Source organism: Hemibagrus wyckioides, linkage group LG26, assembly GCF_019097595.1.
Source record: "Hemibagrus wyckioides isolate EC202008001 linkage group LG26, SWU_Hwy_1.0, whole genome shotgun sequence".
In the NCBI taxonomy this organism is placed as follows: domain Eukaryota; kingdom Metazoa; phylum Chordata; class Actinopteri; order Siluriformes; family Bagridae; genus Hemibagrus; species Hemibagrus wyckioides.
The window spans coordinates 12,537,118-12,562,644 of record NC_080735.1 but is presented as its reverse complement, the minus strand read 5'-3'; the positions used below and the strand labels follow the sequence as shown (position 1 = coordinate 12,562,644).

General features: G+C 41.8%; 1 protein-coding gene across 2 annotated transcripts; it reads right to left on the bottom strand.

The window, feature by feature from the left end:
• Positions 1 to 1,736: 1,736 nt before the first annotated feature.
• pdxkb (pyridoxal (pyridoxine, vitamin B6) kinase b) lies at positions 1,737 to 25,485 on the bottom strand. Of its 2 annotated transcripts, none has more exons than XM_058380548.1 (11): positions 25,159 to 25,485; positions 23,479 to 23,533; positions 14,560 to 14,664; positions 9,593 to 9,676; positions 9,467 to 9,501; positions 8,943 to 9,028; positions 7,796 to 7,841; positions 7,569 to 7,680; positions 5,598 to 5,734; positions 5,435 to 5,501; positions 1,737 to 5,344 (listed from the first exon to the last, which is right to left on the bottom strand). In XM_058380548.1, the coding sequence occupies exons 1-11, from the start codon at positions 25,405 to 25,407 to the stop codon at positions 5,232 to 5,234; spliced, it is 1,089 nt and encodes a 362-aa protein (XP_058236531.1). In that variant the 5' UTR covers positions 25,408 to 25,485; the 3' UTR covers positions 1,737 to 5,231. The 2 variants fall into 2 exon arrangements, with proteins under 2 accessions (XP_058236531.1, XP_058236532.1); XM_058380549.1 differs by having other exon boundaries at positions 25,047 to 25,186.
• Positions 25,486 to 25,527: the final 42 nt, after the last annotated feature.

The following is a 25,527-nucleotide window of genomic DNA, read 5'->3' as shown; positions in this document are numbered from 1 at the left end:
CCAGAGCTGTATGTGAGAGGTGAAGTGAATAAGACTGAGTGTCTCCTCATCATGGCACCTGTTATTGGGTGGGATATATTAGGCAGCAGGTGAACATTTTGTCCTCAAAGTTGATGTGTTAGAAGCAGGAAAAATGGACAAGCGTAAGGATTTGAGCGAGTTTGATGAAGGGCCAAATTGTGATGGCTAGACGACTGGATCAGAGCATCTCCAAAACTGCAGCTCTTGTGGGGTGTTCCCGGTCTGCAGTGGTCAGTATCTATCAAAAGTGGTCCAAGGAAGGAACAGTGGTGAACTGGAGACAGGGTCATGGGTGGTCAAGGCTCATCGATGCACGTGGAGAGTGAATGCTGGCCCGTGTGATCCGATCCAACAGACGAGCTACTGTTGCTCAAATTGCTGAAGAAGTTCATGCTGGTTCTGATAGAAAGGTGTCAGAATACACAGTGCATGATGGGTCAGGGCTGTTTCGGCATAATGTTATGCCTGGTCGGTGTAAGTACACAAAATACTCCTGCATTGCAAAATAAGTATACATCTCTAGAATATAGTATGAAAACTAAGAATGCATACTTAATATATGTGTTGCAAAATCATTTCTGCATCCTAACATAATAAACAAAAATGCATACTACAACACAAGTGTAGGCAAAAGTATGCATGCAGGCTATGCTGGGTTTCAAAACCCGTTATTTCAGTGGTCAGGTTAAAACATTTGCATGTCCCACAACTGGAACACAGTAAGACTTTTTTATTTTTTTTTGCACGAGTGACTTTGACACATCTGCAGCCATCAGCACTTACAATTTTCACGGTCGTTTGCATCTTTTTACGCTCATGAGGGAGAACATGCACACATTAGCACACACGCACATTCTACACTGAGTTACCAGTCACACCAAGTATGTATTATAATCATTACTTCCTCTTTATTGCGTCATAACATACATTTTATATATTAGAAATGTGGATTTTTTTTACACTACAATCTTCATTGTAACATGTTAAAAAATATTCAGAACCAGAAAACAAAACACTATAAACTTTTACCAAACATTTACAACATTTTATTTTATTTTCATTTTTTATTTTATTTTTTTTTGCCCCCATTACGAAATGAGAATCAGAAGCAAATGAAATCAATAATAAAAAACAAACAAACAAACAAACAACTAAGCTACAACAGAAAGAAAAGGAAAATATCTAAGCACAGACATGATTTTTCTTTTTTAGGACACAAACTTAAGGGTGGGGATGCTGGCCATTGCCCTGTTTTAGTACTGACATCATTATTCATATTTGGCAGCTAAGTGCCTTTTTATTACATGTCACACCGTGAAAGTGTGCACTTATGGATCCTTGCCACGACTACTTGGAGATCCACAAGGGGAAAGGGGAATACTACAGCTAACACAGTGGTTCTTACAACAGGGTCACTGGTAAAGATCGAGACGGGAATCACTTCGACAGACCAAGACACAATGTATTATTTCTAATTCTATATGCCAGAAATTCTCGACTTATTATTTTTTTTTCTTCTTCACCTTTCACGTTACCACCTGTTTGTGAAAATTCAAGCTGAAACATTTTTATATCCTAAATCTCCTAAATGAATCTAGACAGATTTCTACAGTCTATTTATTCTTAATTCTATTTCAGCTAAACTTTGAGCTGTTGGACCAATATTATTTTTTTTAAATGATGGCCTGATCTAGGATCAGCTTTGGCATGGCATATTCTAATAAATACAATTACGTGCGTGAAAGCGAGTTGTTTAAAGATTAGTGTGTCCCAATCCTGAAAACTGAATATAAATATACCCATCTATCTCCATTGAAGCATGTATTCATGTCGGCTTGCTAGCTAGCTGGAATGGGAAGTAGCTAGCAAGCAAATCATAAAGAAATCGGTGTAATTTGGCAAAAACCTTTTTTTTGTAATACCCATAATACACAGTGCTGTTGTGAATCTTCAATCTGATTGGTCAGAAAAGGGGTTGATTCATTTCCTGTAGCAGCAGCTCTGACAGTACTACCGCCATTAACGCCAAGAAAATCACAGATTTATGATAAGTTTTAAATAGGAATCACTTCTATAGTAACAGCTCATTCTCAAGGACTTGGAAGCAAGATGTTTCTATAAATTAAGCCAATAATAATAATAATAATAATAATAATAATAATAATAATAATAGTTCTGTTTAAGTTGCCTTCCAGTGTGAGGAAAGACAAATCAGAGAATTTTACACTTCATGATTTTTAAGTTGCACAATAACCTGCATGAGAGAGAGAGAGAGAGAGAATAAAAAAGAGGCTAGTAAGGGAATGTCTGTTAATAACTTTAAATGTAACCCTAACCTGATAAAAGTATGATGTACGATGTTTACAGAAATTTCTATCATTGGTAAATTGCATCCTAGATGAGGAATAAAACACTTGGGGAAGTAGCACTAACTTCTAGTATTAACTTCTATATGGGAACAGCACACCCCATCAGTTTTATTCTGTATTTAACTTTAATAAACCATTTTATCTGCATTATTTTTAATCTTCTGGGCAAGAAATGCTCGTAAAGTCTACGGTCATGTTGACTCAACCACTAAAGCTTGAAAATTTCACAATAAGAAGTTCGTAAGGGTCTTAAAATGGTTTTAATCAACAACTTGGGGGAATGTTGGAATGTAAAGTCGAATACTTTACAGCTGAATACATGTAAAATGAAGCAAAAAAGTAGACTCGGATTGGGAAACAGAGATCTAGATCATCGCTATAAAATGATTTGGCCCCTAAAAATACCGATTTCATATAACTAGCTGTTACTATAAAAACGCTAACAGGTGGCAATGTGATGGCAGTACTACATCCGGAACAGAGGACTAGGACTAAAGATCGGTTTGGGACTTAACTAATACTTTAGTTTAAGACAATCTCACCTCCAGTCCACATTGAGGGAGCTCATCATCAACCCTTATTGACATGTAACATTTGGTCACTTTTGAGCCACACAGTCGTACACCACACAAATTCCACAGACTGATATACAGTATAATATTACATACACTATGTACATGAAACAAACAAAAATGTTGTAGTACACTGCAAAACTTCCGCCCTATATTTCCCTCAGGGAACGTCCTAACACTGTGATAACAGTCAAAAATATTCGCTTGCCCACTGACAATGTGAGCCGCATTGCTATTGTTAGATTTCTACTGGGGATGTCATAGGCCATGACGAGGTGGGATAACTGTCTTTCAAGGAGACAGACACATGGACCACCCCCCCCCTCCCCTTAATACCCTCTCTCCCACCAAAATCCAACTTGTCTACAAACACATATTGGCAGTGCCTGGTACTCGTGGAGGCAGTTAGCCTGCAGTCAATTTCAGAGAGCTTTTAGGTAGAAGTTGTCTTCCTGTGCTGATCTCAGATCAGGCTCTTTAACTCAAAAGTCTACCGCTAACAATCCTAAGAGAAAACAAACCTGTTCTTAGGTCAGCAACCACAGGTTACTACTACTTGGATCTTTATATCCAGCTGCCCTCACACAAAAAGATTCAGGTTTCAATACGATCATCATCGCTGTTGCTTTTTTTTTTTTGTTGTTGTTGTTTTGTTTTCCCCAAAATACCCCGTTACACCATCACATCTTACCTAAGGACACAAATATGTATATAGATATATACACACACAAAACTCTTTCACCCCTTAAACACGTTCATACGTTCACATGTACAGATACACGCTAGACCAGAGTTTTAATACATCATCGCTTTTATGAAAAGGTGAGGAGGAAGTGCAACATCGAGAGCAACACTGACACCTGACTGGTCCTGCACATGGACACGAGTTCTGAAAGAACACAAGCTCTGGGTCACAGGTCCATAGAAAGGAAAAATGTCACACATGGTTCATCATGCATGGATGAATGAGAAGAGAAACATGAAATAAAATTGTGTAATGATGATAAAATGAGTCTAAAGGAGTGCTACATTATGATATCTAACACTAACTGAGCTGAGTCTAGCAGATGAAGGAAAAAAGAGGGGGGGGAGACAGAAAAGAGAGAAAATAAAAGGCTTTCTCCTTCATGATATGAAAGCTGAGCAAACAAAATATAGGGAGAGACAATTAGCACCGAATTTAACCTTCACTAACTTACAAATCAGTCTTGCTTTACACAATATAATAGCTAGAAACACTGATTACTGGTACTTACAATATAACAGTTAGCCTAATGTTACCTAGCTTGCTAGGAACAATGACTATTGGTGTACAAAATATAGTCGTTAGCCAAATATTGCCTGGTTTGCTAGCTACTGGTGTACACAATCAAATATTTGCTAGCTTGCTAGCAACTGTGACTAGTAGTTTATCATGTTATGGTAATAGGTATCTAGCAAACCTGGTTTAGCCAAATGTTAACTAGCAAACAGAGCATTAGGTTATTTCTTGTAAAATATTCCTTCTTGTAAACCTTTGAAACATGGAATGAAACAACAGCAGCATAGACCTAAAACAACAACATGTTGAAATGCTAGTCTCGTATTTCAGCATGTAAATGAGATGTTAAATAAAAATATGGTACAGGACATCAAAGATCTTTTTTTTTCTCTCTTTAAAGGCATGTATTCATGCAGAAAAAAATGAACAATCACAGTATTTTTGTCCCCCCCCCCGAACATCCATGCAAGAGGGACATACAAAGCTTCTTTTTTTTTTTTGCAGAGCTGGCCTACAGTTCACATGAAACGTCACTGTGAAGATTTAACATTAACACAATCTCCAGGAAACACAAATCCATGAATGATGATGGCGTGATGATATGCTAAATTAACGACTTCCCTTCAGCTTGTTTCAGTCGTAGCAGTTTCTCAGGTAAATCTGATGAAACGGGTATTCGACTGCTTCTTCAATGTGCAGGACAAACAGGGGTTTGAGAGGAGTGCAGAGAAGGAGACAGAGTTAGAGAGGAAAATAGCTGAAATAGCTCTCTTTCCTCTCTTTCATCACAGCATTCTGTCCTTCTCGTTAGCTCTCTCTGCTGCTCGTGGATGTGGCCGTACCCTGCTATTTCTCCCTCCGAATGAAATGTTGTGCTCTGTTCAAGATTTCTAAGGCAATGTCACATTACAGATCCAAAAATGTACAACATCTATACATTGTGCGATTGTGGTAAAGGGGAGAGGGGAATAGTGTGTGTGTGTGTGTGTGTGTGTGTACATGGAGTTTCTATAGAACAGTGGCCTCCATTACGATGGCTGGATCCTCGATGTCCGCTTTGCTCTGAATCATTCGTAGCTCGAGCTGAGCCGGGCTTGGTTTTTTCCCAGGACCTGCCATCTCTGTGAGAAAAGAAATAAATTCAAGGGTCATTCGAATACCCCAAAACACACCACACACCCACAAACAGACACACACTGTCTGATATTTACCAAAGGCATAAGAAATGGTCCTTTGAATAACGTGATGCATGACAGAGAAGGTTTTCTCACACGCCATCTAAACGAGAGAAAAAATAATATTAAATGCAGCAACTGTGCTGAACTGTTAAGTCATTGGCGGCATGTTGTCTCTGTGTGTGTGTGTTTGATATACCTTCAGGTCTGTGGGGTAGTGGTGTGTCCAAGCCAGCAGCATAGCAGCAAACAGATCGCCTGTCCCAACAAACACCGCGTCTACTTTAGGCACCTCTATCCGGATCCGCTGGGTGGTGAAGGTGCCGTCCGGCATCACTGTGGTGCAAACACAACAAATTCACAAAGTTCTCACAATGCCGTCTTCACTATTATTTCATATTTGCTGTCCTAAAAAAAGCTGCATGACTCACTTTTATTGTCCGTTTTAAAAAGACACGCTGTCCTTTTGTCTAACGCTGATAATTACAGTTCATTATACTTCTAAATGATTACTCATCCTTTCTGGTGATTGTTTCCGTAACTCTCCCGTCATGCTGTATATCAACTGAAACACACCATGATTATCTCTACGTAAGTTGGAACAAACCTGACTGATTGCATTTTTATGATTTTCCATCCAAATCTAAAAGCATAAGCTTATAATACACTATATTGCCAAAAGTTTTGGGACACCCCTCCAAATCAGGTGTTGTTTTACAGGGGTTCGGCTTGGCCCCTTAGTTTAGATCGGGGATGGCTCCGTCCTGTTCCAAGATGACTGTGCAACAGTGCACAAAGAGAGTTTGGTGTGGAGGAGCTTCACTGGTTTGCAGAGAGTCCTGACCTCAGCCTGATAGAACACCTTTGGGATGAATTAGAGCAGAGACTGTGAGCCAGACCAAAACTGGGACGTCTGCCTTTACATGCACATGAATGTAATATGGAGTTGGCCCTCCCTTTGCAGCTATAACAGCTTCAACTCTTCTGGGAAGGCTTTCCACAAGGTTTAGGAGTGTGTTTATGGGAATTTTTGACCATTCCTCTAGAAGCGCATTTGTGAGGTCAGGCACTGATGTTGGACTCAACAAGTTCCTCCACACCAAAATCACTCATCCATGTCATTATGGAACTTGCTTTGTCATGCAGTCATGCTGGAACAGGAAGGAGTCATCCCCAAACTGTTCACACAAAGTTGGGAGCATGAAATTGTCTTGGTATGCTGAAGCTTTAAGAGTTCCTTTCACTGGAGCTAAGGGGCCGAGACCAACCCCTGAATTCAATGATTTGGACGGGTGTCCCAAAACTTTTGGCAATATAGTGTATCCTTGGAAGCCACTTTTACATGATCTGATCTGTTTGGATATCTCCGAGAAAACAGCATTTAAGATTCCAACCTGAATGTCACACAGGAACATTGCAGATGATTTGATCTGATTACAAAGTGAACTGATTAGACAAAACAGCTGGATCCAAGTGTGACTTTCACTGTGTGAAGAAATCCCACTTAGCTCACTTAGGCAAGATTAAAAAGTAAATAAAATATTTCCTCACAGCCTTTCAGTGAAATATAATTACAGTTTCTTAAAGTCACCATTAAAGTATGAATTAATTTCTCAGTTTCTTTTTTTTTTTGGTCGACATCCAACTGGTTTAAAAGAAGAGAAACATAAGAGAATGTGTATCCATGGTTTTTTGGTTCAGAAATTGAAGTCAGGTTGTATAGTTTCTTCTCAAACTCTCGCACTGTCACTATGACAAGAAAATCGCCTGGTTATGGTGTGAGAACTCAGCTCCTCTTAAACAAGACGTTTAACCACAGAGCTACAGTTGAAGCGTCAATTGCAGTATGTGTCTATAACTTTTTTGCAACTGAATGAAGGAAGCAGCAATGAAGCATGCACAAACGTTATCCTGTTTTTACCACTTGGACTAGTGCTTCACTTGTATGTGAGTGAAAAAAAGAAAATGGTGAGAATGCATCAGCGAACGTGCTTAAAAAACTTCAGCAGAACATCTGGTATGAATTGGCCATTAAAATAAATACAAGCTTTGTTTTTGGATGCAAAACTGAATTTAGTCGTATTGCTTTGTACCAAAATGTTTTAGGGCAGATGGAGTAATAAAATGAAGAAAAACATGTAAAAATTTTCACACAAGCTCACACACACACCAATGCGTTGGCTGCCGAGTGAAACCAGGAAGCGGTCTCCGAGGCGTGGTGGCAGATCAGAGCTGGTGATGACCACTGTGTCCGGACCCATATTATGGAGCAAATCCATCACCTTGCAGGAAAAAGATTCATTTACACATCATTTGAGAAACAAAATCAAATGTCCAAGCCTATGATTTTTACCCTAGAAGTGTACGTAATATATTGTGTCTCCTGAGCCCTCTTACCTCTACGGCATCTTTCTCTGTGCTGATATTCTTTCCTGTCAAGAGCCTGCAAATGAAAAAAAGGTGATTGAACACAATATCTTTATTACATACATTTTTATCCCTGCTCATTTTCTGAGTCTAACATAAAAACCTTGTATATTAGTTTGATGTTAAAGGGAATTCGAGTGAGAAATAAAGATAACTGCTTTAATAATTCAGTGCTGCACTAATACATGCTAATTAAAAGATAATTATTCAGTACAAAGTTCTAATTGCAGTTCTTCTTCATGGCCATTAGGGGGAGACACATTACTACTGATGAATACAGTCTTCTGACTGTAGCAGCTGAAGACCAATTATTTGCATAAAAATCACGATTCATCTTCATGCAGAAGAATCTCTCTCTCTCTCTCTCGCACACACACACACACACACACACACACACACACACACACACACACGCACATACACACACAATGCAAATACACCAAAGAGAAAGAGAAAGACACTAAGTCAAGGACACCTACATTAATGGATTATAAAGCTCCAGGGGTCGAGCTACATACTTATACACCAGGGACGTCAAATTTCTTTCAAAACTGCATTCAAATATTGTAACTTTAATGTATTTGAATATGAATGAGGCCATGAGATTATAGTGCTACTGACAGAACCGACATGAGCAGTATACTTTTGGTTAAGAAGGTAAAATCCAAAGATGCCTCTGGACATGTTTCTACATGTAACCCGAACATTTAAAACTGTGCGAAAATAAAAAGCCCTTGGTCAAGACCATGACAGCATACTGTCTCTGACTGTCAATCACCGTGACACTAGCCAATCACAGGTGCCTGTGAGCTCCGGTATGAGGAGGAAAGCAGACAGCGCATTTATAAAGTACCACCGCCTGGCTTCATGTGTCTGAGAAATCAAGTGTTAGCCTTCAGCCTCCTAAGGAGGTATCTGTTGTATGATGGGAATTGGCAGGTGACCAAATTAGACAGAAAATGTGGGAAAACCCCTTTTCCTGCAAGAATTGCCACAAGGTAATTTGGGCTTTGTATTATTATTTTATTATTTTAAGTTAACATAGGATCATAAATATTCAACTGTGGATTGAACACACACACACACACACACACAAACACAACACAACTGTACTTACTCGGCCTCAAACTGGTTAGGTGTGATGATATCTGCTACTGGTACCACTTTTTCCTTATAGACCGGATACAGATTCTGAGGCACATACTAGGGTAAGAGAGAAAAGAGAGCTCTAGTGCTTATATCACTCAGTCTCTCTCTCTCACACACACACACACACACACACATACACACTGACTCACACACACACTTATGTATGAGTCATAAAGACATGAGCTCTTATGAACAGGTCTCCCAGCTGAAAGAACAGGAGCTTTGTCCTAACAACCAGGCAGCAGGTAATAAGACACAGTGTTCCTCCATGCTGCCGTAACGATCATGCATTCCATGCGTTTTCACTCCCTACAGCTCTATTCTTGCTTTCTCTCCATCCTACAATCTCTTAACACATGTACATGCAATCCAATCCGATCCGATCCAAAGACAGACCATCTGCAGAACATTACACTGCACATTACAAACACTGAGGAAACGAAAGAAAGTCGATGAGACCAGAGCAACAGATGACTTGTGCAAGAGGCTCACCATTGAACCATGATCACCCAGGACAGGGTCACACACTGTAGATAAGAGAAGCAGAAGGTTATTACACAAACTAATAAGGAATCAATCTATAATCATTAACACAATGTTCAGTTTAATCGCACTGACCGTATACAAGATTAGGATTAGCCATCTTCAGTTCCTGTACGATGTCCACCACCATCTCCAAAAAAGACGTGTCCCTGGTGTAACCTGGGCACAAATTATACAGTAATCAATACATTGCTTTCTATGGTTAAGGAAGTGTGTGTATGTGTATGAACACAAACTTTCATCCACATAATACGAGCTTCCAATCAAGTCAATCTTAACATTTCACATTTGCTGAAGAATAGATGTTGTTCTTTACTGACACACACACATTCAATTTAATTCCTAATAATTTAACTAAGTTTAATTAATAAAAAAGTCACTTTTGTAATCAAATCCAAATGAAGACAACATACACGGACCATTAATACACTTTATATTCACACATTTATTTCATTTTTTATTAACTACACATCGTTTTTGATGCCTTTTTTTTGTTCAATCAGCAATTAAATATTACATACTGAAGAACAGCTTATTTCGTTTTGCTATTCATTTATAGTCATCTCTAATGGTTTGTGCCAAAAGATTAACCAGTGCCCAGAATTCTGCTGGTTACTTACATCATGTTTGTCATTCGCTTTCTAATCCTTTTTCATGTGACTATTCACTTTTACAGCATTTGGAGCAGGACTATAAATAATTACCAGCCCCTCACTATAAATTGGACCCCAGTGGAGAGTGTGGACAGTTTCCGGTACCTAGGTGTTCACATCACGCAGGACCTGTCATGGTCTTGTCACGTTAACACCCTGGTGAAGGAGGCGCAGCAGCGTCTTTAGCACCTTTGAGGGCAGTTTGAAGTCCTGAGATTCTACACCTGCACCAATGAGAGCATCCTGACGGGAAGTATCACAGCCTGGTTTGGAAACAGCACCAAGCAGGACAGGCAAGCTCTCCAGAGGGTGCTGCGATCAGCCGAGCGTACCACGCGCACCAAGCTTCCTGACCTGGACACTATATACAGCAAGCGGTGCTGGACCAAGGCCAGGAAGATAATGAAGGACCTCAGCCATCCCAACAATGGTCTCTTCTCTCTGCTGCGGTCAGGGAAACGTTTCCGCTCCTTGAAGGCATACAAAGAGAGAATGAGGAGGAGCTTCTTCCTGCAGGCCATTCAGGTCCTCAACCAGAACACCTAGAACCTGGACTTTCTGGACTTTTTCTCAGGACTTCCTCACACATCACATTCTACCTCAGCAGACTGTTGCACACACATAACTGCACTACCCTGCACAGGTCAAACTATTTTCTATATATTACATATTGTTCAATATATATTGTATATGCATATCCAATATCTCATTGTTTTTTTCGTTTACATATTTCATATTTCTACTACTTGTTAATTTTTATATTTCTATTTTTCTTTAATCTTATTTATCTCTCTATTGGAACAAGGACAGTTGTAAAAAGCATTTCACTTTGTAAATAATTAAAGAAGAGGAAATAAATAAAAAAAGAACATATACACTGGCCCATCCATCTTTCAGAACCAGTGACGTGCTGATGAACCAAAACGTATTCAAAGCCCCACTAAATCCCTGATGAGGTCACTTTTGGCTTCAGTCGCAATCTTTTAATGAAAGAAACAAGGCACTTGAGGCCTGGAGGCTTTAGAGTCAAGTCAGTCGCAGATAAAAAGGTTTGCCAGCTCTTCTTTATCCTGCCATGATTCATGATAAAGTAAAGCCTCTCATGTTTTACAGCTTTAAAAGTCGCCAATTACGAATGAACGTTGGAATCAGGGTTACAGTAATGATACCGTGCTAGCCGTTCTGTCAGCGACGTTAGCGTTATTTGGTTAAGTGTGCATGTGTTATTTCTATTTGCTCTTCTAGGATGTATAGAAACACAGTGTTTTTTTGTGTGCTGTATATTTGCTTTGTTGAGAAATTATTTAGTTTGACAGAGGTATGAAAAGGTAAATATAAGACAGTTAGCACAAATGAATGAATGAATGAATGAATGAATGAATGAATGAATGAATGGATGAATGAAAGAAAACTAGCATTAGGAAGTTAACGGAGTTAATATTTTAATAGCACTCAGAGATCTGAGGTAATTCTGTCAGTAGCCTCTCTATTTTCTCTCTGCCCTTTAATAAGCCAAAAATAAAAACACAGCTTTTCAAGAAAAAGTGCAAAGTTCTCTGATTTGAAGTCTTTTTAGTGGCACTAAACGTGTAATAAGTGGTGACACCTGAGACTTCTTCCACTGATGCTAAACAAATGAACCACTGGATAAGGCTAGCTTGAGCGCTAAGTTGATATAAGTAAATATGCTAAGTAGTAGTAGTGTAGTTACATACACTATGTTGCGAAAAGTTTTGGGACGTCTGCCTTTACATGCTCATGAATGTAATATGGAGTTGTCCCGCCCTTTTGCAACTATAACAGCTTCAACTCTTCTGGGAAGGCTTTCCACAAGGTTTAGGAGTGTGTTTATGGGAATTTTTGACCATTCCTCTAGAAGCACATTTGTGAGGTCAGGCACTGATGTTGGACGAGAAGGTCTGGCTCACAGTCTCCGCTCTAATTCATCCCAAAGGTGTTCTATCAGGTTGAGGTCAGGACTCTGTGAAGTTCCTCCACACCAAACTCCCTCATCCATGTCTTTATGGACCTTGCTTTGTGCACTGGTGTACAGTCATGTTGGAACAGGAAGGGGTCATCCCCAAACTGTTCCCACAAAGTTGGGAGCATGAAATTGTCTAAAATGTCTTGGTATGAAGCTGAAGCATTAAGAGTTCCTTTCACTGGAACTAAGGGACCAAGTGCAACACCTGAATTCAAATATTTGGAGCGGTGTCCCAAAACTTTTGTCAATATAGTTTAGCATCATGTACTAAGGACCAGTTCACACATAATGCAATGAAATGTTACTGAAGCTGTGAATGAGCTTGTAGTTATCACGGAAATAATGACCTTCAAAATGGCAATGAAACAAAACAGCATTCTCTCTCTCTCTCTCTCACACACACACACACACACACACACACACAAGCTCACTGCTTGGAATTCCAGTTTGGAGTGTACTATCTTCACTGGCTTTGAGAGCTGCTGACTTTGCAGCCTTGGTCTAGGTGGGAGATAAGGACTCCAGCGGAAAAAGACGTTTCTATGGTAATGCTGACTTCAGGTTTCCTCACGTATGCATATGCGTATGTGTCCGTGCATTTACGTGTGCGTGTGTGTGTGTGTGTGTGCGCAATAGAAAGTATAAGCAAGTGGAAATCCACATTACGTAAACAGATTTGAACACAGCAAAATTTAAAAATAGAAGCAAAACTAATCATCTGTGAAAGAACCAATTATTTTTTGACTATCACTCCCATCTTTAAGACCCAAATCTGTTCAACGGAAACGTTAGCAAGGATGCCTGCGCAAACGATCATAATTCATTGATAATCACCACCATTTATGGCACCCTTAATCAGTTGGGCATAATAAGCATTGATATTGATGTTCCAGAAAAACTTACATCACATATCAGATGTTATGGCCTCGGCTCTCTTTGCATACTTTTATTTTTAGTCCACGGTGATTATAAATAGCATTTGAAAGACACACCTAATTAACCTGACTATTGAGCTGTCACGTTCTAATTTAAAGAAGGAATGCAATCGTATGTCTAATCATAATAACCCTGATTTCGGCACAGAGCAATACACATGGTTATAATTTTAAAGCCTCGGTTTTAAGCGCAAACCATATGTCATGTTAAGAACTGCAGCCACACACACACACACACACACACACTTCTTGGCAACTCTTATTGTTTTGACAGGGTCAGTCTTGTTTCTCACATTCTTCACAAGTCGGCTGTGTATCTGTCAACACGTCAAGCATCCGGTGTCCGCAGACAAAATCTGTCCTGCAGGAAATGAGGTCAACACCACATTCATCACAGCAATACCGTACACTAACTGACAGCTTGAGCGATGAAAGAGGGATTTTTAAGTGAACATCTGGACGGAAGGCAGACGTTTCATTCATAAAAACATCCTGCGGTTAAAGCAGCACTGATCTGACCAAGTGACACAGAACTCTACTTACAAAACTTGTTAGTTCCGTGTTAATATTTTCCTGTGTTCCTTGTTAGTATGGCCAATTTCTTAATATCTCATTACTTAACAAAAGCAGCTCCTCCTTCTCCTCTGTCAATCAGTGACAGTGAGCTCATATAACCGGAGGGTGCTATTACTTTTCCTCTGGATCTCATAGTCATAATTGCTACCTCTTGTGCCTTTATTCAACACACACATCTTGTTCAAATGGTACGGTTCAGATTTAGTCCCATTTACGTTACCTCTCAGCGGTAAGATAAGATTTTTTTTTCCCAGAATAATGTCCTCAGAATAAGGACTTGAAGCTCTATTAAGCCAAGGATGAACATTGCACTACACTTTTCTCCTTTCTCGCTCGGTTGCCCTTTTCCTCGCTTTCCCCGTCATCTCTAGGCGGTGAGACAAGAGACTATATCCATCAGAATGTAACACACACTGGAGTGTGCCGGAAATGGTGCATAACGTCTGGGGCTTTGTGTGTGTGTGTGTGTGTGTGTGTGTGTAACCTTAATTTAAATAACCACACGTCCTCTACAGTCCCTGTGGTAAAATGTGAAAGGTATAGCAAGCATAGTTTGAGTGATATTTTTTATAGCTTATTATACTCACAGTCTGAATGATACGTTCTGCCCTTTTAAAGACATCATTTATTTACGCTTTGGGACCACATTCTAAGATTATGAAATGTAATAGTCTTTTTTTTTTTTTTTTTTTTACCACCTCCACAGAGCGTAAAGCCATTATTTAGCCATTTCAACATCTACTCCGAATGAAAATTCCTGATCCTCTGTATACACTGCGTCCAGTATAAAATTAGGTTTCAGTCACATGCTTCAGGACATGCGCATGGTTTTACAGTCCAAAACAGCTTGGAAAATCTGTCGCCATGCCAAACAACCTACATCTCCTCACTCACCTGTGAGTACGTAGTCATAGTGGTTGACATTGTTGAGCTTGATTCCCTCATACAGCACGTGGAGCTCATCTGCGGTCACTACCTGCCCCTTCCAGTGTGCGTAACCTGGAGGAAATAAAGGTCAGAGGTCAAACGAGTGGTGGTGGAGGTGACGGGGACTAAACCTAATAAAAATTGCCTAATCAAAAATATCACTGGGCAGCAAAAGATGGTAGGCTGATAGCATAAATTAGCTAAATCTATGTCTTACAGTAATCCGGATTGATTCTTGATCTTTAGCAGTTTAGCAATTGATTATTCAATATAGAAATGAACTGATGGGCTTCTAAACAATATCTGGCTGACTAAGTGTTTCGGGGGAATCAGTTCATCACCTCATTTGAGTCAGTGATGTGAAAGCAAGAGAAATGAGAAAAGAAATGGATAGGAGCTTACAAGCACAAGGACACTGACTGACACACACACACACACACACACACACACACACACACACACAGGGAAAAAGAGGCGCAGTGCACAGAGGCTCCGCTGCTTCATCAGAGACAGTTACTGTTGCCGTGGGAAGCCGTGATGTCACAATTCAGGTGAATCACCAGCTGGTCACATGATGTGCTGCTTGTTGCTAAGTAACAGGGCAGAAGAAAGCCTGAGGGACTGCACGAGAGAGCCACTATCTCTGTATGCACGTGTGTGCGCGCGTCTGTGTGTGTGTGTGTGTGTGTGTGTGTACAAGTGCATAGGGGATTCTTTGTCATAAGACGTCCTCTTGTCATCTCTATTTGCTGCTGCAATTCAGCAATATCTTCAAGCAACAAAATGTACACACACTATCCTATACCTATGGACACTGACAATTTATTTAACATTAAATATAATTATGATCACGTAGATGGACACATAGAAAGTACACATACAGAAGATTTATGGTGTACAAAGCAGCAATAACAAAGCTGATTGTGTGTGTGTGTGTGTGTGCTGTTTTGCCCTTAAGGCTTTGCAGCCTGTACTTATATTCCTTACGTTTAGCTGAACAGAACAAAAGCTCTTGAAGGTCACACAATAACATAGTCAGTTACCTTCTGTTCTGTGATCTGAGTAAAAATAACTAAGAATAAAATGTATACCCTGGTCCTTAATACTGAAATGCATGCACCTAGCAAGTAATGCAGTTATAATGAGTGAAAAGGTCTCAGTACAAAGAGCATCTTTACAAGCATTTAGCATTGTTTATGAGGCCTGCTCGGTGGCTCAGCAAAAAGATTCAGCATCTAGCCTTTTCAAATTTATGAAACATTAGGTTCACGGTTTTCAAGAAGTGGAGATTAAAAGCCACGGTGAACCTTGGGACATAATGTACCTGGCTTTAGGCCAAGAAGCCAGACGGGTACTGGGAATATCTGGGTAAAGTGAAATACAGCACCGAATACTGGAGAAACAGGAGCCAGATGGCAGTGCTTAGTACTACCAGAGTAAGTGGATTTGACAGATAAGAGTCACCAGTCAGTTTCTGGGATTGAGTCACGGTGTTGTGTCAAGACAGAGGGGATCGAGGAAGACAAAGGATTTCACAAAAATCTCACTTCCAGCAGGAACAAAAGAAATTTGCTCGTCCCGCCGTCAAGAGATGGCAAGTTTGAATCCTGATGATATTATGGCCACCCATAACAAGGAGCCAAAAGAGCAAAATTGCCCTGGTGGAATGGATGGCATACTCTCTCAAACGTCAATCATGTGTTACCCACATTATCGTAGTTCTGTGATCGCTTTCTTTTTGGTCTGAAAACCATAATTCTTTGAAAGAAGCTGCCTTTTCGATAACAATATATAAAACCATACTGATTGAATCACACTGGCTGCTACAGAGTTCTGAGCCCCAAGCTCCTTCTCCAGTTTTGACTACAGTTTAAACCCCCCAGATCTACCCCACTGGTTGAAAAGCTGTCGTCAGACTCTCCTTCTCTTATCCCTTTCATTTTATCTCTCTCCAGGTCTCTACCACCAATCCTGATCTCTCTCCTGCTGTTTACATGTGGTATCTCCCTCTCCTTCTATCCTCTTACCTCCCACTCTCATTCTTACTCTATTTTCGTCTCTAATTTTTTTTCCCCCCTCTCCAAGGCCCAGGAATCCATCGCTGTTGCCAGAATGAGTGAAACGGAGTGTGAGACGGCACCATGTGCCGCGGGATCCTAATGAGCCAACACACACGCAAGCACGTAGCACACACACACAAGCATACTTTTACACACATGCACACGACTGTCTGCGTCATTCACCTTCAGATTTCCGCCAAAGAGTGCAACTCTCCCATTCAGAAAACCCTCCATGGCTGCCAGCTACTCGCACACTCTAATTATTCCATACACATCCTCTCCCTTTCCATCTCCATCTCCATGGGACAGCCTGCTCACTATGATACTACACGAAGCCTGTTATTACAACAATACGCTGGTTACCGCACAACATATGCATATTACAGCTGACGGCTACCCAATGGCAGGTTTTGTGCGGAGGTTAAGAACCTGCTCGGGCAATGCAACTCAATTAAGTGTTCAAACAACTGGCATGCCATCTATTAGACAGAGCCTGCCTGAGGCTCCAACATCAGCCAAGCAACACACGCATTTTACCTCCACCCCCACTTCTTCCACTTTAAGGTCCATTAGAGGTACAAAGCAGCTCAAGAGGCTAAAGACAACATCGAGGCCCTAAAGGAGAGGAGTGTTTTCGACCAAGATTTCACTACCAAATAAACTTAGAACAACAGTGATCTAAAATAAACGTCCCTAACAAGACAATGAGAGTGATGTGAGGGTTCATATGCTGAGCACAGCGCTGGTAGATTCGTGTATGGCTACTGTCTAATACTTTATTATACTATGTGATATAAGCCTAGCACGTTGTGATATTTATGAACAGCTGACACAGAAAGCCAGGAATCTGGACGTATTTCATGAACGGACTGTAATGTGGGCTCCGTGGAAATATCAACAGGACGAAGCACCTTTCAATAACTGAAATAACCTGAGTAGCATGATCTCTAATAGAGAGATAGAGAACAGGGAGGATGTCCTGAGCATGCAGAACAGTATCAATGAAAACCTGCACTTACACAAAGGTATCCATGCCCATGAAGCGAGCGTGAAGAGAAACTACTGCACACGAGAGCACTTCACTTCTGCGAGCACTGAGACACACAATACCTTTAACCAGATTCTCCACTTGGCACAGCACATTGTTCTTATTTTAATGACCACACTGGCTTATATAGTTTTTAACACAAGCGATATAAGTTTAGATTTTTGCCAAACATTATATATTTATCAGGCTACTAGTGGTGAAAAAACATTATCTTCGTTTAAAACTAATAAAAACAAGGCGTACATGAAGATGATCGAGTATTATGAGTTCATAGGACGTCAAGGTTATACACGCAAGACCTATTTGTGATACCAGATGTAAAAAACATTTGAGGACATAATCTGGATACAATATGAACGAAATCCCCAAGGGTGAAAGAAATCACTATTTGGGTTTGTTTTAAAAGATGAACTGTTTAAATTCAGCCAGATTTCATCTGCACTGATTGTTATCTGACATTTCAGTGTGTGTGTCTGTGTGTGTGTCTGTGTGTGTGTCTGTGTGTGTGTCTGTGTGTGTGTCTGTGTGTGTGTCTGTGTGAGAGAGAGAGAGAGATTGTAGTGCGTGTCTGTGTGTGAGATTGTAGCGCGTGTCTGTGTGTGAGATTGTAGCGCGTGTCTGTGTGTGAGATTGTAGCGCGTGTCTGTGTGTGAGATTGTAGCGCGTGTCTGTGTGTGAGATTGTAGCGCGTGTGTGTGTGAGATTGTAGCGCGTGTGTGTGTGAGATTGTAGCGCGTGTGTGTGTGAGATTGTAGCGCGTGTGTGTGTGAGATTGTAGCGCGTGTCTGTGTGTGAGATTGTAGCGCGTGTCTGTGTGTGAGATTGTAGCGCGTGTCTGTGTGTGAGATTGTAGCGCGTGTCTGTGTGTGAGATTGTAGCGCGTGTCTGTGTGTGAGATTGTAGCGCGTGTCTGTGTGTGAGATTGTAGCGCGTGTCTGTGTGTGAGATTGTAGCGCGTGTCTGTGTGTGAGATTGTAGCGCGTGTCTGTGTGTGAGATTGTAGCGCGTGTCTGTGTGTGAGATTGTAGCGCGTGTGTGTGTGAGATTGTAGCGCGTGTGTGTGTGAGATTGTAGCGCGTGTGTGTGTGAGATTGTAGCGCGTGTGTGTGTGAGATTGTAGCGCGTGTCTGTGTGTGAGATTGTAGCGCGTGTGTGTGTGAGATTGTAGCGCGTGTGTGTGTGAGATTGTAGCGCGTGTGTGTGTGAGATTGTAGCGCGCGTGTGTGTGAGATTGTAGCGCGTGTGTGTGTGAGATTGTAGCGCGTGTGTGTGTGAGATTGTAGCGCGTGTGTGTGTGAGATTGTAGCGCGTGTGTGTGTGAGATTGTAGCGCGTGTGTGTGTGAGATTGTAGCGCGTGTGTGTGTGAGATTGTAGCGCGTGTGTGTGTGTGAGATTGTAGCGCGTGTGTGTGTGAGATTGTAGCGCGTGTGTGTGTGAGATTGTAGCGCGTGTGTGTGTGAGATTGTAGCGCGTGTGTGTGTGAGATTGTAGCGCGTGTGTGTGTGAGATTGTAGCGCGTGTGTGTGTGAGATTGTAGCGTGTGTATGTGAGATTGTAGCGTGTGTGTGACATTGTAGCGTGTGTGTGTGAGATTGTAGCGTGTGTGTGACATTGTAGCGTGTGTGTGTGAGATTGTAGCGTGTGTATGTGAGATTGTAGCGTGTGTATGTGAGATTGTAGCGTGTGTGTGACATTGTAGCGTGTGTGTGACATTGTAGCGTGTGTGTGACATTGTAGCGTGTGTGTGACATTGTAGCGTGTGTGTGACATTGTAGCGTGTGTGTGACATTGTAGCGTGTGTGTGTGACATTGTAGCGTGTGTGTGTGACATTGTAGCGTGTGTGTGTGACATTGTAGCGTGTGTGTGAGATTGTAGCGTGTGTTTGAGATTGTAGCGTGTGTGTGAGATTGTAGCGTGTGTGTGTGTGAGATTGTAGCGTGTGTGTGTGTGAGATTGTAGCGTGTGTGTGTGTGAGATTGTAGCGTGTGTGTGTGTGAGATTGTAGCGTGTGTGTGTGAGATTGTAGCGTGTGTGTGTGTGAGATTGTAGCGTGTGTGTGTGTGAGATTGTAGCGTGTGTGTGTGTGAGATTGTAGCGTGTGTGTGTGTGAGATTGTAGCGTGTGTGTGAGATTGTAGCGTGTGTGTGTGAGATTGTAGCGTGTGTGTGTGTGTGAGATTGTAGCGTGTGTGTGTGAGATTGTAGCGTGTGTGTGTGTGAGATTGTAGCGTGTGTGTGAGATTGTAGCGTGTGTGTGTGTGAGATTGTAGCGTGTGTGTGTGTGAGATTGTAGCGTGTGTGTGTGTGAGATTGTAGCGTGTGTGTGTGTGAGATTGTAGCGTGTGTGAGATTGTAGCGACTATAGCCTCACGACTCATAGTGATCACACAGCTGAACTCTTGTATGTATGTGAGATTGTAGCGTGTGTGTGTGTGAGATTGTAGCGTGTGTGTGAGATTGTAGCGTGTGTGTGTGTGAGATTGTAGCGTGTGTGAGATTGTAGCGTGTGTGTGAGATTGTAGCGTGTGTGAGATTGTAGCGTGTGTTTGAGATTGTAGCGTGTGTTTGAGATTGTAGCGTGTGTTTGAGATTGTAGCGTGTGTGTGAGATTGTAGCGTGTGTGTGAGATTGTAGCATGTGTGTGATTGTAGCGTGTGTGTGTGTGAGATTGTAGCGTGTGTGTGTGTGAGATTGTAGCGTGTGTGTGAGATTGTAGCGACTATAGCCTCACGACTCATAGTGACCACACAGCTGAACTCTTGTATGTATGTAAGATTGTAGCGTGTGTGTGAGATTGTAGCGTGTGTGTGTGTGTGAGATTGTAGCGTGTGTGTGTGTGTGAGATTGTAGCGTGTGTGTGTGTGAGATTGTAGCGTGTGTTTGAGATTGTAGCGTGTGTGTGAGATTGTAGCGTGTGTGTGAGATTGTAGCGTGTGTGTGTGAGATTGTAGCGTGTGTGTGTGAGATTGTAGCGTGTGTGTGTGTGAGATTGTAGCGTGTGTGTGTGTGAGATTGTAGCGTGTGTGTGTGTGAGATTGTAGCGTGTGTGTGAGATTGTAGCGTGTGTGTGAGATTGTAGCGTGTGTGTGAGATTGTAGCGTGTGTGTGAGATTGTAGCGTGTGTTTGAGATTGTAGCGTGTGTTTGAGATTGTAGCGTGTGTGTGAGATTGTAGCGTGTGTGTGAGATTGTAGCATGTGTGTGATTGTAGCGTGTGTGTGTGTGAGATTGTAGCGTGTGTGTGTGTGTGAGATTGTAGCGTGTGTGTGAGATTGTAGCGACTATAGCCTCACGACTCATAGTGACCACACAGCTGAACTCTTGTATGTATGTAAGATTGTAGCGTGTGTGAGATTGTAGCGTGTGTGTGTGAGATTGTAGCGTGTGTGTGTGTGTGAGATTGTAGCGTGTGTGTGTGTGAGATTGTAGCGTGTGTTTGAGATTGTAGCGTGTGTGTGAGATTGTAGCGTGTGTGTGAGATTGTAGCGCGTGTGTGAGATTGTAGCGCGTGTGTGTGTGAGATTGTAGCGTGTGTGTGTGTGAGATTGTAGCGTGTGTGAGAGATTGTAGCGTGTGTGTGAGATTGTAGCGTGTGTGTGAGATTGTAGCGTGTGTTTGAGATTGTAGCGTGTGTTTGAGATTGTAGCGTGTGTTTGAGATTGTAGCGTGTGTGTGAGATTGTAGCGTGTGTGTGAGATTGTAGCGTGTGTGTGAGATTGTAGCGTGTGTGTGAGATTGTAGCATGTGTGTGATTGTAGCGTGTGTGTGTGTGAGATTGTAGCGTGTGTGTGTGTGAGATTGTAGCGTGTGTGTGAGATTGTAGCGACTATAGCCTCACGACTCATAGTGACCACACAGCTGAACTCTTGTATGTATGTAAGATTGTAGCGTGTGTGAGATTGTAGCGTGTGTGTGAGATTGTAGCGTGTGTGTGTGTGAGATTGTAGCGTGTGTGTGTGTGTGAGATTGTAGCGTGTGTGTGTGTGTGAGATTGTAGCGTGTGTGTGTGAGATTGTAGCGTGTGTGTGTGTGAGATTGTAGCGTGTGTGTGTGTGAGATTGTAGCGTGTGTGTGAGATTGTAGCGTGTGTGAGATTGTAGCGTGTGTGTGAGATTGTAGCGTGTGTGTGAGATTGTAGCGTGTGTGTGAGATTGTAGCGTGTGTGTGAGATTGTAGCGTGTGTGTGAGATTGTAGCGTGTGATAATAACATCATGAACAGAACGGTATAAACACAGCAGGTAATAGGCCAGGTTACCCGAGCTGTGGCAATAATATAAAGTGTCTCTACAGTACGATATGATATTTTATCATCACTCTAGCATTACTAGCGAGAATGGCGGAAAAGGTCTTTATAAGCAAAGCCAGAATGTGACTAATGGTATTGCACACTATGAGCTCACTCTGACAGACCCACAAAGCCCGAGAGTCAAAACTGCTTTAACAGAGAAATTCAGGTTACACAGTAGGGTTACAGTCGACTTGGAAGCGAGTCAGAGATCTGAATAAGTGAAGTAGAAAGGTGTTTCTTGCTGATAATAGAGAGAAAGAGAGACTGTCCTAGAGACTTCCTGTAGTCCTTCAGCTAAGAGATATATATTGTTCGTGTAATAGCAGATTATATCTGTATATGCTTATAGTATTTGTAGGGGTATAATAAGGAGCAAAGAACACACACACACATACTTGAAGTACTAATGTTTCTTCTCTTGCTGTCCTTAAAAGTTTTGTCTCACTACGTACTCTCTCTGTCCTGTGACTCCCAGACTACCTCCAGTGGTGTCCTGCATACTGATCATCCACACACACACACACACACACACACACTTCCCTAGACAAATCATCTTAACACCGCAAGCAGCTAAGCCATCATTCACTCCGTCCTCTTTATTATGGACATTTTGAGGATAAATGGAATGGTCAGAAGAAATTTAGCATTTAAAAGTGGTTTAATTGAGGCATGCCACGACTCATAGTGACCACACAGCTGAACTCTGACTTGCTTTTGTGTACAACTTGGCTAATGTGTATGCAGCATTTTTAACTACCACCTCCACAGCAATTATCTCCACACATGTAGAGATCAGTACAGACCCCGTGACCACCTTATCACATGCGCACACCTGATTGGTCATGGCAGGAAGCGTAATTAGGAATGGACAAGAGTCTGAATGCATTTCTAAACGCATATAGAGTTTGTAAGAATGCATGTGTAAATACTGCATTCTTATGCTCTAATGAATTGAATGACTTTATCAGGAAATGAACGGTCAAGCAAATAAATCTGTATTACACTAATAGATCACGCCTGTGTAAGTTTTAGTTTGGGGCTGATGATGAAAGAATGACAGGATCTGTAATGTGCAGTGGCCTTGTGAGGGCAGATTTTTCACTACATTAAATCCAGAACGTTTTGAAAAACGCATGGAGAGAAATGTTGAGCAGCTGGGGTGAATAAACACAAGCCAAAGCTTTTGGGTCATGTAAGAAGGATCTGTTATGATTCTTCACTGCAGTAAGTCAGTGGGTCAGTGAGAGGGAAACGTCAAACATAATGAGTTCTCACATTGCATGACTTTAGCTTTCTGTGAACGAACGCTGGCTGTCTTACGGTCGACATTAAATAGAGTGAAGTGAACACAAACGTCTATGCAAACCTACAGAGTTCGCTGTTACAAACGGCAACACACAAAGTAAGTCATCATGTGGGTTTTTGATGTGGCATTTATTAAGACAGGGCTAGAATACTCGATATTAAGATACAGCATGCGCACACTTACCTGTATGGTTGGAGAACTGTACTGAGTTGATGGAGTCCACTTCAAAGCCCATCACCTGTAACATAAAAAGATCGTCTGAGATCTATGAAAAAAATGATTAATCGTTGAACTGAAAAATCCCACCATGGCTAATAAACCAAGCTGACCCGCATGTTCCAACATTTCCTGACTTTCTGGCAGTCGCATGGTTAGAAATCAATCTAGCAGACTCTTGCTCATGAACCTGGGGCTCATGCTACATCTCAAGGCAGCTGAACACTCAGGGAAAAGTGCAATCAGCCCTCTTCTGCAAACATGAGCTCAGAGACACCAGTGATATATCAGGGTTGAGACTGACAGCTTAGGGAGAAGCCCAGAAAGCATGGTCAGTTTGGTCACAAATGGGTGTGGTATCTTCTCCAACATCCTAAGCTATGCAAACTAAGGCTGTGAATCTCCTTCTTTCAGGTGATTCAATACACGTCTCAATACAGGTGTAAAAATGATCCATTCCAATGCCGAAACGAGGCGGTTCAGCATGGTAGGATTCAATTCCATTCAGGCGATATCAAATACGATTCAGCTCAGTTAAATTTAGGTTTTTCACCAAAAGAAAGTCTAAACTGAAAGAATGCTCGTCACATCATAGCCAAGACATGGACATGGTGGCTCAAGTGGTTAAGGCTCTGGATCATTGACAGGAAGATCGGGGTTCAAGCCCCAAGCTGCCACGGTTGGGCCAACCCACCCTGCTCTAGGGGCACTGCATCATGACTGACCCTGTGCTCTGACCCCAACCCCAAAGGATGTGGGATATGTGAAGAAAGAGTTTCACTGTACTGTAATGTATATGTGACAAAATAAAAGGCTACTTATGACAAAACTAGAGTTAGAGTTTCCCCAAAACTCAGCACAAATGAACTCTCTCTCTCTCTCCAAGTTACTTTAAGGAAACCCCGTCCAGGATAATGTCCATGTCACAAAACACTTTTTATCCAAGATTATTTTTTTCCCCCCTGATTCGTGACGTCATATAAATCGCAGTCGCGCGCTGTTCACACGGCATTGGCACTTGTAGCACGCCATAGTCTGTTGCTCTTACAGCTGGACTGAGGACTGATTCAAAAAAAATCCCAATGAATCGATACACCTCCTGATCGAAGGACAGCTAGAGAAAAAAAAACACGACGTCCACCTGCTTCTCTGTGGCTGAGGTTTTCCTATGAATTGCGTACTTAAGCTCGGAGGAATCGATCAGAGGCGTTAATGATGCTGGTGTCCATAATGACCGATTTGTCAAAGTCGTTGATGCCTGAGAGGCTGAGTGATTCACAAACACATCACCTACAGAGATCTGCTTAAATGACACACCATTACAATCTGTTCATTTCGATTCGGCGGTAGATGATGCTCACAGGGATGTCAGGGACCAACCTCACAGATGGATGAGGGGCATTTTATGGAATGCATGGAAACATTAACCTGACATAAACAATCTGTTAAATAGTGCACGAAGATATATATATATATATATATATAGATAGATAGATAGATAGATAGATAGATTTTGACATGTGACCTTTACTTACTTTCCCACACCGGCTGCTATAGTGCCATTCTCACCGGTCCATCAGTACGCGCGTGGGAAAAAAAAAAACAATGATTGAAATGTAAAATAAATCAGAAATGCATGAGTGTTACCTGTAAAGGGAAGGACGCGGATTTGTTCCCCACGTAGCCCCTCACTACATGACTCTGGATGGACAGCACTCGGCACTCCATGTCGCGCATAAAGTTGTTGGACAGCTCCGCGCGCTTGGCGCGACAGCACCGCGGTTTGGCCGACTGCGAGCCGCAGGACGAGCAGCCCACCGGCTCGCTTTGCTTCCAAGTCGGAATCCGTGATGGCAATTTAAGGAGCCACACGCCGAACTGAAGGACATGCAACATGGAGAGACCGTCATTGGTGAGGCAGAGCCAGACCGCAACTACTCAGGCATTCTCGACGAGCACCTAAAACTCGCTGACATCACGACGAGTAAATTGACCGTTTCCAATCCGTTTCCCCCA